The 13,352-nt window shown below is 45.3% G+C and overlaps 4 protein-coding genes and 1 pseudogene across 4 annotated transcripts; all 5 read left to right on the top strand.

Annotated features, from left to right (window-relative positions):
* Positions 1–217: 217 nt before the first annotated feature.
* On the top strand, positions 218–1,110 carry SAPIO_CDS2234 (uncharacterized protein; the record flags this gene model as incomplete). Its single annotated transcript, XM_016785318.1, has 4 exons — positions 218–340; positions 413–478; positions 537–669; positions 725–1,110. The coding sequence occupies 4 exons, from the start codon at positions 218–220 to the stop codon at positions 1,108–1,110; spliced, it is 708 nt and encodes a 235-aa protein (XP_016644694.1).
* Positions 1,111–1,449: 339 nt separating this feature from the next.
* SAPIO_CDS2233 (uncharacterized protein) lies at positions 1,450–4,280 on the top strand (the record flags this gene model as incomplete). Its single annotated transcript, XM_016785317.1, has 5 exons — positions 1,450–2,098; positions 2,306–3,224; positions 3,405–3,592; positions 3,666–4,182; positions 4,253–4,280. The coding sequence occupies 5 exons, from the start codon at positions 1,450–1,452 to the stop codon at positions 4,278–4,280; spliced, it is 2,301 nt and encodes a 766-aa protein (XP_016644693.1).
* Positions 4,281–6,906: 2,626 nt separating this feature from the next.
* On the top strand, positions 6,907–7,859 carry SAPIO_CDS2232 (Rhamnogalacturonan acetylesterase; the record flags this gene model as incomplete). Its single annotated transcript, XM_016785316.1, has 2 exons — positions 6,907–7,170; positions 7,509–7,859. 2 exons carry the CDS (start codon positions 6,907–6,909, stop codon positions 7,857–7,859), a joined length of 615 nt encoding a protein of 204 aa, XP_016644692.1.
* A 1,162-nt stretch (positions 7,860–9,021) lies between these two features.
* On the top strand, positions 9,022–10,199 carry SAPIO_CDS2231 (Aflatoxin B1 aldehyde reductase member 2; the record flags this gene model as incomplete). The annotated part of the gene is made up of 3 exons (XM_016785315.1): positions 9,022–9,354; positions 9,419–9,439; positions 9,504–10,199. 3 exons carry the CDS (start codon positions 9,022–9,024, stop codon positions 10,197–10,199), a joined length of 1,050 nt encoding a protein of 349 aa, XP_016644691.1.
* Positions 10,200–11,149: 950 nt separating this feature from the next.
* On the top strand, positions 11,150–12,511 carry SAPIO_CDS2230 (annotated as a pseudogene; the record flags this gene model as incomplete).
* Positions 12,512–13,352: the final 841 nt, after the last annotated feature.

The following is a 13,352-nucleotide window of genomic DNA, read 5'->3' as shown; positions in this document are numbered from 1 at the left end:
ACGGCTATTATTTATTTGCCACAGCCTTGGTGGGTTGGTTGTCAAATGCGCTCTCAGCAGAGCATTCCAAGACAGAGGCGAGGAGCTGCTCGGCGACATCGTCACCGCAACACAGGGGGTCATCTTCCTAGGGACGCCCCATTCGAACTCAAAATTCGAATTACACACCAGTATTTCTAGGATTGCCCTCGGTATTAACGAGCCGAACAACGTCACCATGGTTGCTATTCAATTAATGCAACAGATTGTCGCTCAGTTCATACTGTTACCTTTCCATAGTCTACCCTGGAAGATCGTGTCTTTCTATGAAGAGTTGCCTTTACCGGGCTACGACTTCAGGGTGAGTCCATCTGCCCAGGGTTCTTTGGTCAGCGAGCGAACACAAACGACTCACGCTTCCCATCTTGATCAGGCTGTTGACAGCAACCAGGAGGAATTGTGGAACTTCCCGCAGGTTTCGTTACACAGCCATCATCATGTAAGGACTTCGGCCGTTTAGTATTTCGTCTCTATCTGACACAGTAACCCTTTTTCAGGATTTGTGCCGTTTCACCTCACGCGATGACCTTTCTTACGTCAAACTTCTCGAGTCGTTGCGAAATATCACTCTCGCACCCAGCGTTACAGACAAGCTCACGGTGCATCCGACTCTTTCAGCAGCGGAGCACGGTAGGCCCCTCCTGCCCCGAAACGCGACAAGACCATTAGCTCATTATTGCTTTAGAGGTGCTCAAAAGTCTCGAATTTGAAGATGCATTCCCCAACACCCGAGATGCCGCTCAGGGCACATGTGATTGGATCCTCGAACACGAGGTCTACAGGTCCTGGAAAGAGCAGAGTTCTGGGTTGCTGTGGCTCCACGGCGGGCCAGGAACCGGCAAAAGTACCTTGATGAAGCACATTATCAAGCATGACTTGCCGGGAGGCACCACGAGCTCTACATTGGGAGCTTATTTCTTCTTCTCTCACAGCACCGCAAATGGCTCCGTGACGAACCTTCTGAGGTCCTTCTTGTATCAAATCCTAAAGTCGACTCCGTCCTCCCTAACCTTCGAAATATTTGCCGCATTTGCCGAGAGGAGGGAGCTCCTCGGCTCGGACTGGCCATGAGATGATGATGAGCTAACGGAGAGCTTCCTACACATGATCGATAAATCAACAGCCCTGGGCGATTATTCCTTCTGTTTCGTGATTGACGCCTTGGACGAATGTGATGATCCAGACAGGGTTATTTCTTTAATCCAGCGCCTCAGCATTACCTCCAATGCTCGCCGGCGCATTCGGACGTTCCTTTCTTCCCGGCATCGCCCCCACTTAAGCTCGGCGTCAGAAATACGCATGGAGGACAACAATTCCTTCGATATACTGAGATATATTGATAACAAATTCATGGTCTGGCAAAGCCTCTGTCCCTCAGCCTTTTCCTCTCAACAGCCGACCCAAACCATTATGGAAAAGGCTGAAGGGTCGTTTCTTTGGGCGAACTTAGCGGTGTCAATTCTGCTTCGCGAATCCACCCTAGAGCCCTTTGAGATAGCACATCGCTTGGCGCTGCTGCCGACGGACCTTGATGCGGTATATGAGACTATTCTGAGACGGATTCGGGACTCACGCGACGATCGGCTGAGGAAGGCCGCCCGCGATGCTCTCACCTTGGTGTTGTGCGCCCAGCGGCCGCTTTCGATCCTCGAGCTACGGGAGGCGCTGGTGGTGACCAGAAAATTAGAAATCACGCAGAAGACACAGAAGGGAGACATTCCACGGGATATCGCTGCCCAGCTCCCTGTCTTATGTGGTGGTCTCATCGAGGTCTTGCCGGAAACCCCGACGCTGGAAAACAGCGTGAGCGGTATCCTTGGACAGACGGTAACACTCATCCACATAACTGCCAAAGAGTTCCTCATGAGGGAAGCGTCGTCCGCCTTGGTGATACACTGGGACGAAGGTGGAAAAGCCGATTTGCACTTCCATGCTGCTTTGATATGCCTTAGCTTTGTTAATGCAACATTTGAGCATGAAAGCTATGCATTCCCGCACCTTCCCACTGCCAGCAAGGCAATTGCTTCATCTCACTTCTTGGAGTACGCCGTGCTATACGGTATGCAGCACCTTCGTCAGGCTAGCCGAATGGGCGTGAGGCCCAGGGCAGACAAGACCTAGCAGTCGTCTCTATTCCAAGACGGGTTTATCGATCGATGGGCCTATCTTCATAATCAACTCTTTGCAGACTGGAACCTGTTCAAACCGCGGAAGACCAAGGCAACACATGTTATGTCCTATTTTGGCTTACCATGGCTTGGTACAGGCCTCTGGGGTGAGAACCTTGAAAATATCAACGAAGAGGATCATTGCGGCCAGACCCCCTTGTCTTTTGCGGCAGCAATGGGACATATCGATCTCTGCAAAGCCTTGGTTAAGCTCGGCGCAGATGTGAATCATCGCGATCAGATATATGGCCAAACACCATTGAATTGGGCTGCATTTCATGGACATGACAATGTCGTCGAATTTCTACTTCAAGCCGGCTCTGACTGCAAAAATCGCAAAAGCGGTGTTTCTGCCTTGTGGATAGCCGCTCGCGGTGCCCATCGGAAAGTCGTCCAGCTTCTCTTAAAAGCGGCTGCGAAGGCCCAGACTTCCGACGAGCGCACTGGCGAGAGCGCTTTATCTCAAGCCGCCGCACTCGGTCATATTCCCATTGTCTCCTTGCTTCTTAAATCGGGCGCCGACATAGAAAACCGGGACAAACACGGATGGACGCCAATCCATCATTGCGTCAGCCGGGGCCGACGCAAGACCCTGGAATTGCTCCTCGGGACCGCCAGGCAAGACCAACTCCAGGCTTTGCGGGTCGGTCCTGTTAAGACTCAGCCTTCTTGGGTTGACACGGTTCTCAGAGCCATTCTTCTCAGTCTATGTTTCCGCAAGTGCAACCAGTCTGAAACACCTTCGACCGGCAATACTACCAGGGATGCCAAGACATGGAGCGGGCCGGGCCAGAATCGAAACTCTATGATTTCGAACCGCAAACGAGGGAGACACAAACTGGATCAAGAGTCTGATGAAGATGACTACGGAGAGGACCAAGCCGCCTTCAACAAACGCTCTCGTCGTACAAATTCAGACGGGCGTCGTTTTGCATGTCCATACCACCGGAGAAACGCAGTGAAATATCATACTGGAGCCTGTAACGGTAAAGGGTTTGAGAATATTTATCGGCTAAAGTGAGTCTCCTTCGGAACGCGTCGGTCATCAGTCGACTGGTGCCAGCGTGATTGCCCTGCTTCTCAGATGAAAGCTAATCCCAGGGTAATAGATCGCACTTGAAGAAGCAACACTCCCGAGCGGGGGGACTTGCATTGGTGCCATATCTGCCAGGCGCGATTTTCCCATGACAAGATCAGGGACCATAGTCCTTGTGTAAAACGAGAGCGGGCGACCGACTATGAGGAGGGCTTCGACGCTGTTCAGCTTGGGAAACTGGATTCAGACGAGATGCGTGTAGGACAGACTTCCGGGGAGGAATGCTGGTACGCAATCTTCAAGATGCTGTTTCCCGACTGGCCCGAGAACGAAGATATGCCCAGTCCGTGTAAGTCTTCCAGGTTTTATACAACCCCATCAACACTAAACCTAGGTTTCTATTGCTTACTTCCGCGTATCAGACCAAGATGACCAAAATAAGGTCACATTACCTTATCAATCCTGGATAGAATTCCGCGAGGGATTGGCGGGCTCGGACATAATCAATGAGATCATGAACTACATTGCGAACGGCCGCGGGGAACAAGGCGTTAGAGAGATTCTGGAGCGACGGACTGAGGAACTTTCAAGCCGACTTGGGCTCCCGCCCATGACTAGCAGGGGACAGGCCTACAATGCACTTGCTACTAACTTGGCCGTTATTCCTCAGCCCCTTTCTGCTGCAAACTCACGCTCCCGATCGACAACCAACGCCCTTCCATATGCGGCTCCTTCGCTGCCACTGTCCATGTCTGCAAACTTAGGGGAAACTCATTTCCAGGCCATGGTAAACAACCCCATAGGAGATCATCAAGGCTATGGCCAATATTTGCCCCTCCCGGATCAATCCCATTTCCAGGGGAATCCCATCCAGGACCACCATGGCTCATTCAATCCCCATAGCACAGCCATGTCGAACTCCGGCCTAGGCACCAGCTCGTTTGTTGAAATACCTACGACCGGATCTCATATTTATATGGAAAATACAGATTCTTTTGAATATTACCAGAGTGGTCGTGGGCAACGGGGAAGCCTGAACAGCAGCAGCAGTGGTCGGGTACCATTATCGACATATGTGCGGGCAGGCGGCGACCCCAGTGGAACTCAACCGACAATGTCTCATGCTACGAACAATCAGCGCCTGGCCTTGACCTACCCTGGACATGGAGTCCCCTTGCCTCAGCCGTGGCTAACACCAATGGAACTTGGGCAGAATGTCATAGCCGAACCTGCGCCCCGTGGGCGCAACGATAACCACAACAATGTTGGTGCCCAATCTCAGGCTAAGTCGGACCCCCCCCTCACCACCACCCCCCCCTTTCCGCCACCCCAAATTCCACACCGCCATTTCCATATTCCCAACTTCAAACATCCATTTCTCCACTATTTCAGTTCTAATCCATTTCAAATTCTACATCCCACTTCTCTTATTAAATATAACTTTATATACTAAAGAAGACTTACAGCACACCCTTAATACCATCAACAATAGGATATCAAAGTCTAAAGCTTCTAAGGAATAGGGTATTCCAATAACAACTATCAGAGACCATCTACAAGGCCACCAGCTAAGAAAGGAAGCCTTTTCCAAATTTCAGAAACTCAATACTACCCAGGAAACCCATCTAACCTCATAGGTCTTAACCCAAGGAGCCCTAGGACTTTCCCCAACCCATATACAAGTCCACTCCTTTACAGAAAGGATTCTCAGAGCCCAAGGAAACATACAGCCACTTAGAAAAAGATAGAAGGATTTTTAAAAAGAAACCTATCTATTAAAACTATAAAAAGGAAATTTATTAATTCTACCTATATTAATAATACTATAACTAAAATAATAAAGCTTTAATTTTAATACTTTTAACTATTTAATATTAAAAATATTAAATAAGAAAATAGATAAAATACTAATAAAATAAAAATAATAGAAAACTATATTAATAATAAACTTATTTTTAAAAATATTAGAAAATATTTAATCTAAAAGAAATAACTTAGTTCTTAGCTATAGATATTATTTATTAAATATATCTTAATTACTAGCTAAGCTCTTTTTCTATTAATTATTTTTAAAAGAAAATTAATTTAATAATAATAATTTTTATTAAATTTAACTTCTTTTAAAGACTAGTATTTTATAATAATTAATAATAAGTAAATAACTAATAATATTATTTTAAAATAGCTTAAAAAGATCTTTATCTTTTATATTAAGCTAGCCTATTACTAGAAAATCTATCTTCTTATCTTAAATAGCTATAAAAGTTATACTATAAAGGAATTTATATATAAATATTTTTAATATAATATCTACTTTCTTTTTTTATTTCTATATATATCTTATATCCTCTAACTATTAAATCTAGCTATATTTAGCTCTCTAAAAATAATATATTAAAAAAAAGTTAACTTTTTAGTTTTAATTATTATTTCTATAATAATAAAAAAAAAAACTTATTTTTTTATTATTATAAAATTTAAAATAATAATTTAATTAATAAAAATATTAAAAATAAATTTATAATATTTAAATTTTAGCTTATAAATATAATTAAACTTTTTTTTAATTTTTTTATTTTTTTAAAAACTAATTTTACTATAAAAATAACTTCCTAAAAATAAAATTTCTATTATTAAAGCTTTTTAGATATCTATTTTAATTCCCTAACTACTTTTTATAATTTTTAATAATTTTATTATAATATAATTAATCTTAAAAAAAACTAAAAACTTTTAAAAATATATATACTAATCTAATTTTATTAATTAATATACTACTATATAATATTAACTATTCTAAAAAGTTTTTAAAGCTTTTAATAAAAAAAATATCTAATTAGCTATAGCCTAAGCTAGAATTTAAGCTCTAAAAAGCTAAATTATAATAATAAAGCTTAGGAAAAAGAAGAAGATTAAAATAAGTTTTAATTTAAAGTTTATTATTATTAAAAATATATAGAGAATAATAAAAAATAATTTAGAAGAAGAAATTATTTCTATTAGAAGTAGTAATAGTAAAAGTAATAGTTTAATAGCTTTATGTATTGAAGTAAGGTGAAATATAGAAGAAATAGAAGATGGAAGATGGTGGTGGCTATCTGGGCTGTTGAAATTTGGGGTGGTGGAAAAGGGGGGGTGGCGGTGAAGGGGGGGTCCAACTTAATGAGCACAATTATAGACCACAGCCATGGAAATAAGGTGCTATGGGATCTTAGATCTTAGACTGAAGGTTAGATGATAGAATTAGATTGGGTAACTTAGTTTCTTCTTTATATTATATTGTAAATGTTACGAGCCTTTTTTCCGTTCTCTCGGAGGCTCAACCCTGATTACCTTGATGCCACTTTCGAGTAGGGTACGATGCTCTTTTAAAGCCCCCTGCCCGAATTTACTTTAATTTATTTTTCTTCCTTTACTTTGTTCTTCCCTTTTCCAGTCTATCTAGTGTTGGAATGCGACTGGCGCGGGAATTGGTCTGGACTGAACGTAGCAATGGATAAATCCAGTTGTTTTAACCGCCACCATTCGGGATTCATCGCCGAGTTGTTCGTTCTCTTAATTGCCACGAAAAAAAAAACCGCCTGCTGCCCGCCCACCCTAAAAAAAAAAAAAGATCAACCTAATTTTACTCCTCAGTTTTTATGAAAACTACCAAACCTGAAAATGCTCTCGAGATCTTTGGCTGCTCTCGTCTTCACGGCCGCCGCCGCCAGCGCCACGGTGCACCTCTGCGGTGACAGTACGATGGCCCGCGGAAACGGTATAATCGACGGATGGGGCCAGTATCTGCAATATTCGCTAAATGAGCCCGTAGTCAACCACGCCGTCGGTGGGCGTAGCGCTCGATCGTTTACGCGAGAGGGCAGGTTCGACGAGGTGCTTGCGCAGGTTGAGAGTGGGGATTTCGTAGTAATCGAGTTCGGCCATGTACGTTTGTTTCGCCGCCCCAAGGTTCAACTTGGCACCATATTCCTCGCTTGCTCACTCATTTGTTCTAGAACGACGGAGGATCTCTCAATAACGACAATGGAAGGTCCGCTTGCTTCGGAGATGGGGGGGAGACATGTTCAACGGTCTACAAGTAAGCTTGTCAAAGAGACTTTTCGCGGTGTTGTCTGGTGGGCAGATGAAATTAACGGCTCTCTAGCGGTGTCTCGGAGACGGTTCACACATTCCCGTGGTACCTTAAGCAGGCTTCTACGAAGTTCCTTGACAAGGGAGCCAATGTCATTCTCTCAGAAACGACTCCCAACAACCCTTGGTAGTCAGGGTCCTTCGCCTGGGCGCCATCCCGCTTTTTCTATTACACGTGGCTCGCGGCTTCTCGGCTTGGGGGACCAGCCAAGGGAGTTCATTTCGTACCACATGGTCAGTACACGGCGCAGGCGATGAAGAATGCGGGTGCTGCTGTTGTCAACGCCGGGTTCCCGCAAGATCATACCCACACGAGCCCGTCCATGGCGGACTTTGTCTCTCAAGCCTTCGTCTTGGGATTAGCCTGCGGAACAAGTGACCTCAAGGCTGCACTAAAGAATTCGACGGCCGATTTAACCTCGGGCCCTCTCGGCCAGTGCGTCAGCGACTACAACTCCACTGTTACTGGACTGTTGAGGTAGACTCAGACTCGGGGACAGAAATATTCGGTGGCTTTAAATATACGTCTTCAAATACGATATTAATATAATTGCCATGCTAAGAGTATTGGGCTAGGGACTGTACTAAATGCTGTGTGCCGTGAGATATATTCTAGGTGATCCCCTAGAATAGGTGGCGTACTCCCTTTATATTCTGTGTCGTGGGTCGCCCCAAGACGTGAAAGGTTGTCACCATCGGGTAAGAACTCTACGGACACATCCCGCCCAATTTCCGACAAACTAGATACAAAGACCCGCACGTCATTCAGGGACAGGTCTTCCTTAATACTGGGTTATATCTCGGTAGGAAAAATGCGCAGAGTATGGTGTTCAGCATCCCCGTATTACTCTTTCACATCTATGCCTGCCGCTTTCCATACAATCTTACACGTCCCTCAGATCACAGCCCAGGGAGTGTCAAGAATACCATAACCTCTGGGAAATGACCTCGTACCAAACCGCTTGCCAGGTTGTCTTGCACCATAAGCCACTTCCCTGTGCGACTCGGGAGACCTACCATATCCTCACATACGTTCCCACCCCGTTAGCCCGAGTCTGATATACAACAGCATTGCATCGCCCGTGATGAAAGGGTTATTTTGATAAAGTCACCAATACTCATGGTCAAACATCCCACAAGATCGGCCTAAATGGGCCGGGACGGAGATCCTGGGTCTTTTCAAGATTATTTTAATAATCCTGCATTTTTTTTTCTGGTTTTTCTTCTACTAAAGATTGTGCGTGCCTTTCGACAAAGTTGCGACCTCCTATAACATACGTGTACGGCACATCATCGATTATTTAAGCTCACGCAAAGAGAATAAGTGATATGGAACAAAGTAAGTTTTAAATGTTCATATGATATCTTGATCCAACCAGTCAAGACTCACGTCACAGAGAGATTCTCTGTCCTATTAAATTCCATCCCTCAGGTAGGACAACGAGCGGGGAAGCATGGATAATGAAGGGGAAAGGGGAACTTAGAAGTATACACACCAGAAGATTCCTTGTCAAGTGCAGCCAAACCAGATTACCCCTCACGATTCCAATTTGCCAAAGGGATCTAATATTCACCCCTTCTGGCTGCCGGCAAGCGAAGGCGGAACCCTCGCAGAGTGTTGAAACTCAACAAACACTGAACACCATGTCCACAGCCCCATCATCTTCCAAGCCCCGCATTATTCTTGGTCTTATGACCTTCGGGCCCGACCCATCGCGGGGTGGCAGGATTACGGACCTCGATGATCTTGCAAAGGCCCTGGACATTTTCCAACAATGGGGATACAACGAGCTCGATACTGCCCGGAGCTATCTTGGAGGCAAGCAAGAGGCATGGACTCGTGCAGCTGGGTGGAAGGAGAAGGGGATGACCATAGCGACCAAGGTGTATCCCAACCCCGCGGGAAACCATAAAGCTGAGGTCATCACGGAAAGATTTGAGACAAGCTTGAGAGAGCTCGGGACGGACTGTGTAGATGTAAGTTTTTTCCTGGGCGGAACGGCACTCTAAGGTGTTACCATTGCCCTAACTAGTTCTAAAGATCGCATATCTCCATGCTGCCGTAAGTATCTCATCCACTCCTTCAGGACCTGTTTGAATGTGTGGGGACTTATATAGCGCCCAAGGATCGATCGGTCCCATTTGCTGAAACGTTGGAAGCCATGGACAAACTCTACAAAGCAGGGAAATTCCGAAAATTGGGCCTCAGTAACTTCACTGCCTTTGAAGTCGCTGAAGTCGTCATGACATGCAAGTACAATAATTGGGTCCGACCGACGGTGTACCAGGGCATGTACAACGTTCTGCTGCGATCTATTGAGCCTGAGCTTATCCCAGCGTGCAGAAGATACGGCCTGGACATTGTGGTCTATAACCCCATTGCCGGCGGACTATTCAAGCGGGAGATACAAGACAAGGACCAGATTCCCGCAGAGGGTCGGTTTTCAGATGTGTGGAAGGGATGGCAGTCTCGGGGTCGCTACTACAGGGACTCCACGTTCGAGGCGTTGAGGCTGGTGGACAAGGTCCTCGAGGACCATGGTATCACGATGATTGAGGCTGCACTCAGATGGCTCATGCACCATTCTGCTCTGAAGATCAAGGATGGGAATGACGGGGTCATCATAGGAGTGTCCAAGCTACACCATGTGGCAGACAACCTCGCGTACCTGGAAAAGGGCCCACTTTCGGAGGAGGTTGTCGAAGCTTTGGATGCAGCATGGGCCGTGGCAAAAGGGGGAGCGGCGAACTACTGGCACCTCGACTTGAAGTACACGTATGATACAGAAGCGGCGCTGTTTGGAGGAGAAGATGGAAATTAAATTTGCAAGCGAGGAATCCACCAAACTTGACAGAAGAGTATCGCGAGGTAGTATGATGCTTTAATATATCTTTGGAAGTTGTAGTAAGGAGGGTAGTATGACTCTTGGCATTTAGGAGCACAGTCATTATTACTTAAAGGGAGCCCTTGGCGGTGATCATCCCAAAATCAAAGAATCTGCCTGATAAGGTCGACAACAACACAGGGCGGATAACGGCGTAGCTAGATGCAGGCGTAGGTGCTATTCAAGAGACGAAGAAGGACTCGCGAGTATTACGGAGAATGGTAACGACGTCCGGACGGAACCTATACCCGATTGCAAATAACCCATCTAGGTCCGTGGTCTCGTTGCACTCTATCGCCTATGTAAAACTAACAAGCAGTGGGAACCGTCTAGATCATTGCATCGAGATCATTCGCCAAGTAATTTCCCGTTACGGAGATACTGGCCTAATAACCTTCCACTGGGTGGAGGGAAACCCAGTTCCCTATCCTGACTTTAATACATGGCATCAATGTCGAGATCCTGAGGAGATCTTGGCTTGGTCCCAAGCACGCGAGACACAATACCATGAGAAACTGAGAAAGGGCTGGTTCCCTAACCCAGTAGAGTGGCATCATGCGCCGTGACAAGACCAAACCTTTGGAATGAAAGGGCCTCAGCCTAAGATCTACCAGATGCTTGGTTAACGCTCAGTGAGCAGAACTGGGCAAAAGAGTCACAGATAGCTGGCATAGCCCAAATGGTTGAATAAATAGGGAGAAAAAAAATTGAAAGCAAAAAACAGCATACTGCAGACTTGTCAATTTATCCCATGAATACGAGATATAGCACAGTTTCTGCATGTTTCGCAGAGCTCAGCGCCTCATTTCGGTGTATTCATAGTCCAGTCCCATAAATCAACCTGAGGAGACCATTGATTGCCCAGTTGGGCTGCGCACGTGCCATGGATGCGTATTTCGATATTTGCCCGACTTCGGTCGGGGCAGGGGCTGTGGCGTGGCATTGGTGATCCAACCGTGGACAAGAATGACCCCAGCCGAGACTCGCTCGACACATTGGACCTCCACAAAATCATCCTGGGACCCCACTTCGACGCCGACATGGCTTGTCACCAAGCCCATAATATCCCGTGGAGTGTCCTCGCCTCGCAATTTACATACAAACACTGCAACCGCAGCGACGGGGGCCGCACCAACCTCTACCCACGATTCAAGGACAACCCAGGAAAAGAGCTGCGCTACTTCGTGAACGCCCTGCATCGAACCATCGCCTCCCACGGCGAAGTTGAGCGTCTTCAGCAATACGCGAAAGTGTCCGTGCCGCCCGAGCCAGATGACGTTGTTCTAACGGATGATGTCGTGAAGCGTATCGGCCCATCCCTTCATCATGCAATCAAGGAATTGGATTTCCGAGATGAGTTCCATCCATCCCTTACCCGGATCCCCACCAGGTTCGCGAAGATGCGCGCTTTTCTTCATTCCAGGGAGGATGAGTATGGATGGACCGGACACGGTACCTTCTTCAGCATCGAGCTGTTCAAATTGCTGATCCTATACGGTGAGATGGAAACTCTCCAGAAAATCTGCGGCCACCCTGGGGCAAAATGGATTGAAGTTTGGGAGAAGCACCGTGATGCAGATGGCGATCCGAACACCTGCGGATGGTCCTATGTGCCGCGACTGGCGCTCAAGGCCTATTTATATCTCAACCTCCTGCTCTGCTATCCTCAGTTGTGGGATTATGGCAGTGGCCGCTCCGCCGAGTCGGACTACAGGAACACTAAATCCTACCAGGGGATGCTCCGAGAATGCACCAGGTCTGACTTATCTACAAACATTGCTGCGCTTCCCCACCGTCAATTTTTCGGCATCCCAGAAAACCAATTCTCCCGCTATCCGTGTCCACGAAAGGGAGGGAAACACAGACACCTTTTCCACGAACATTACGGCAGGGATGGCTACCCGTACGGTATGGTGCCGTTCGACGACTTCTTGGAGTTTGAGGCCAAGCTGGAGTACCAGCCCACAATCTCGGATGTCTCTCACGTCCGATGGTGTCTGTGCAAGCTTGGCTTGCCGACCGAGATGGCAATTCAAATTATGGATTTCGCGGGCTACGTGCCCAAGAGGCGCCTGGAGAAGGCCCACGATCCACTACACGCATCGAACAGGGAGGAACTGTCGAAATACCTCAACTATTGCTGGAACATCCTCGTCCGCTGCGACGTCGTGGCAAAGTGGCTTGGGGACGAGATACCTTGGGATCAAATGATACCAGAGGCACTGATACTTTCTTTTGGTCGAGGGTGAGGGAGAAAGTTCTACGAGCAGAGTTACGACGATGTGGACCGTGGATTCCGTGGGCACGAGAACATTATATACACATTTTCGTAACAGACTCCCCGCGGTGCCAAAGCTAACAAATTCGATGCGTAGTCCCAATATATATATGGATCTGTTATATCCAGCAAGTGGGCATATCTCATCCCTCCCACCTCGACAAAATACTACCTATATTTTCATCTATTAAGTTGGACCCCCCACTTATCATCACCCCCCCCTTTTCGTCACCCCAAATTTCAACAGCCCAAATAGCCACTATCATCTTCTATCTTCTATTTCTTCTACATTTTACCTTACTTCAATACATAAAGCTACTAAACTATTACTTTTACTATTACTACTTCTAATAAAAATAATTTCTTCTTCTAAATTATTTCTCCTTAATCTCTATATATCCTTAATAATAGTAAACTTTAAATTAAAACTTATTTTAATTCTCTTCCTTTTCTTAGGCTTTATTATTATAATTTAGCTTTTTAAAGTTTTAATTTTAATTTAAGCTATAGCTAATTAAATATTTTTTTTATTAAAAGTTTTAAAAACTTTTTAAAATAGCTAATATTATAATCCTAATACTAGCTTATTAATAATATTAAATAGATATAACTAATAATAAGATTAAAGTAGTTATCTATTAGTAATAAAGTAAATAGTATTAAGTAAATATAACTAATAATAAGATTAAAATAGTTATCTATTAATAATAAAGTAAAGTAGTTAACTAGTATTTATAAGATATAAGTAAAAAGTATATATTTAAATATAAAAGTATAATAATACTTAAATTAACTATTAAAAAGTCTTAAAA

Source organism: Scedosporium apiospermum (assembly GCF_000732125.1).
Source record: "Scedosporium apiospermum strain IHEM 14462 chromosome Unknown SEQ_SAPIO_0086, whole genome shotgun sequence".
NCBI lineage: Eukaryota > Fungi > Ascomycota > Sordariomycetes > Microascales > Microascaceae > Scedosporium > Scedosporium apiospermum.
This window is presented reverse-complemented; position numbering and strand designations above follow the sequence as displayed.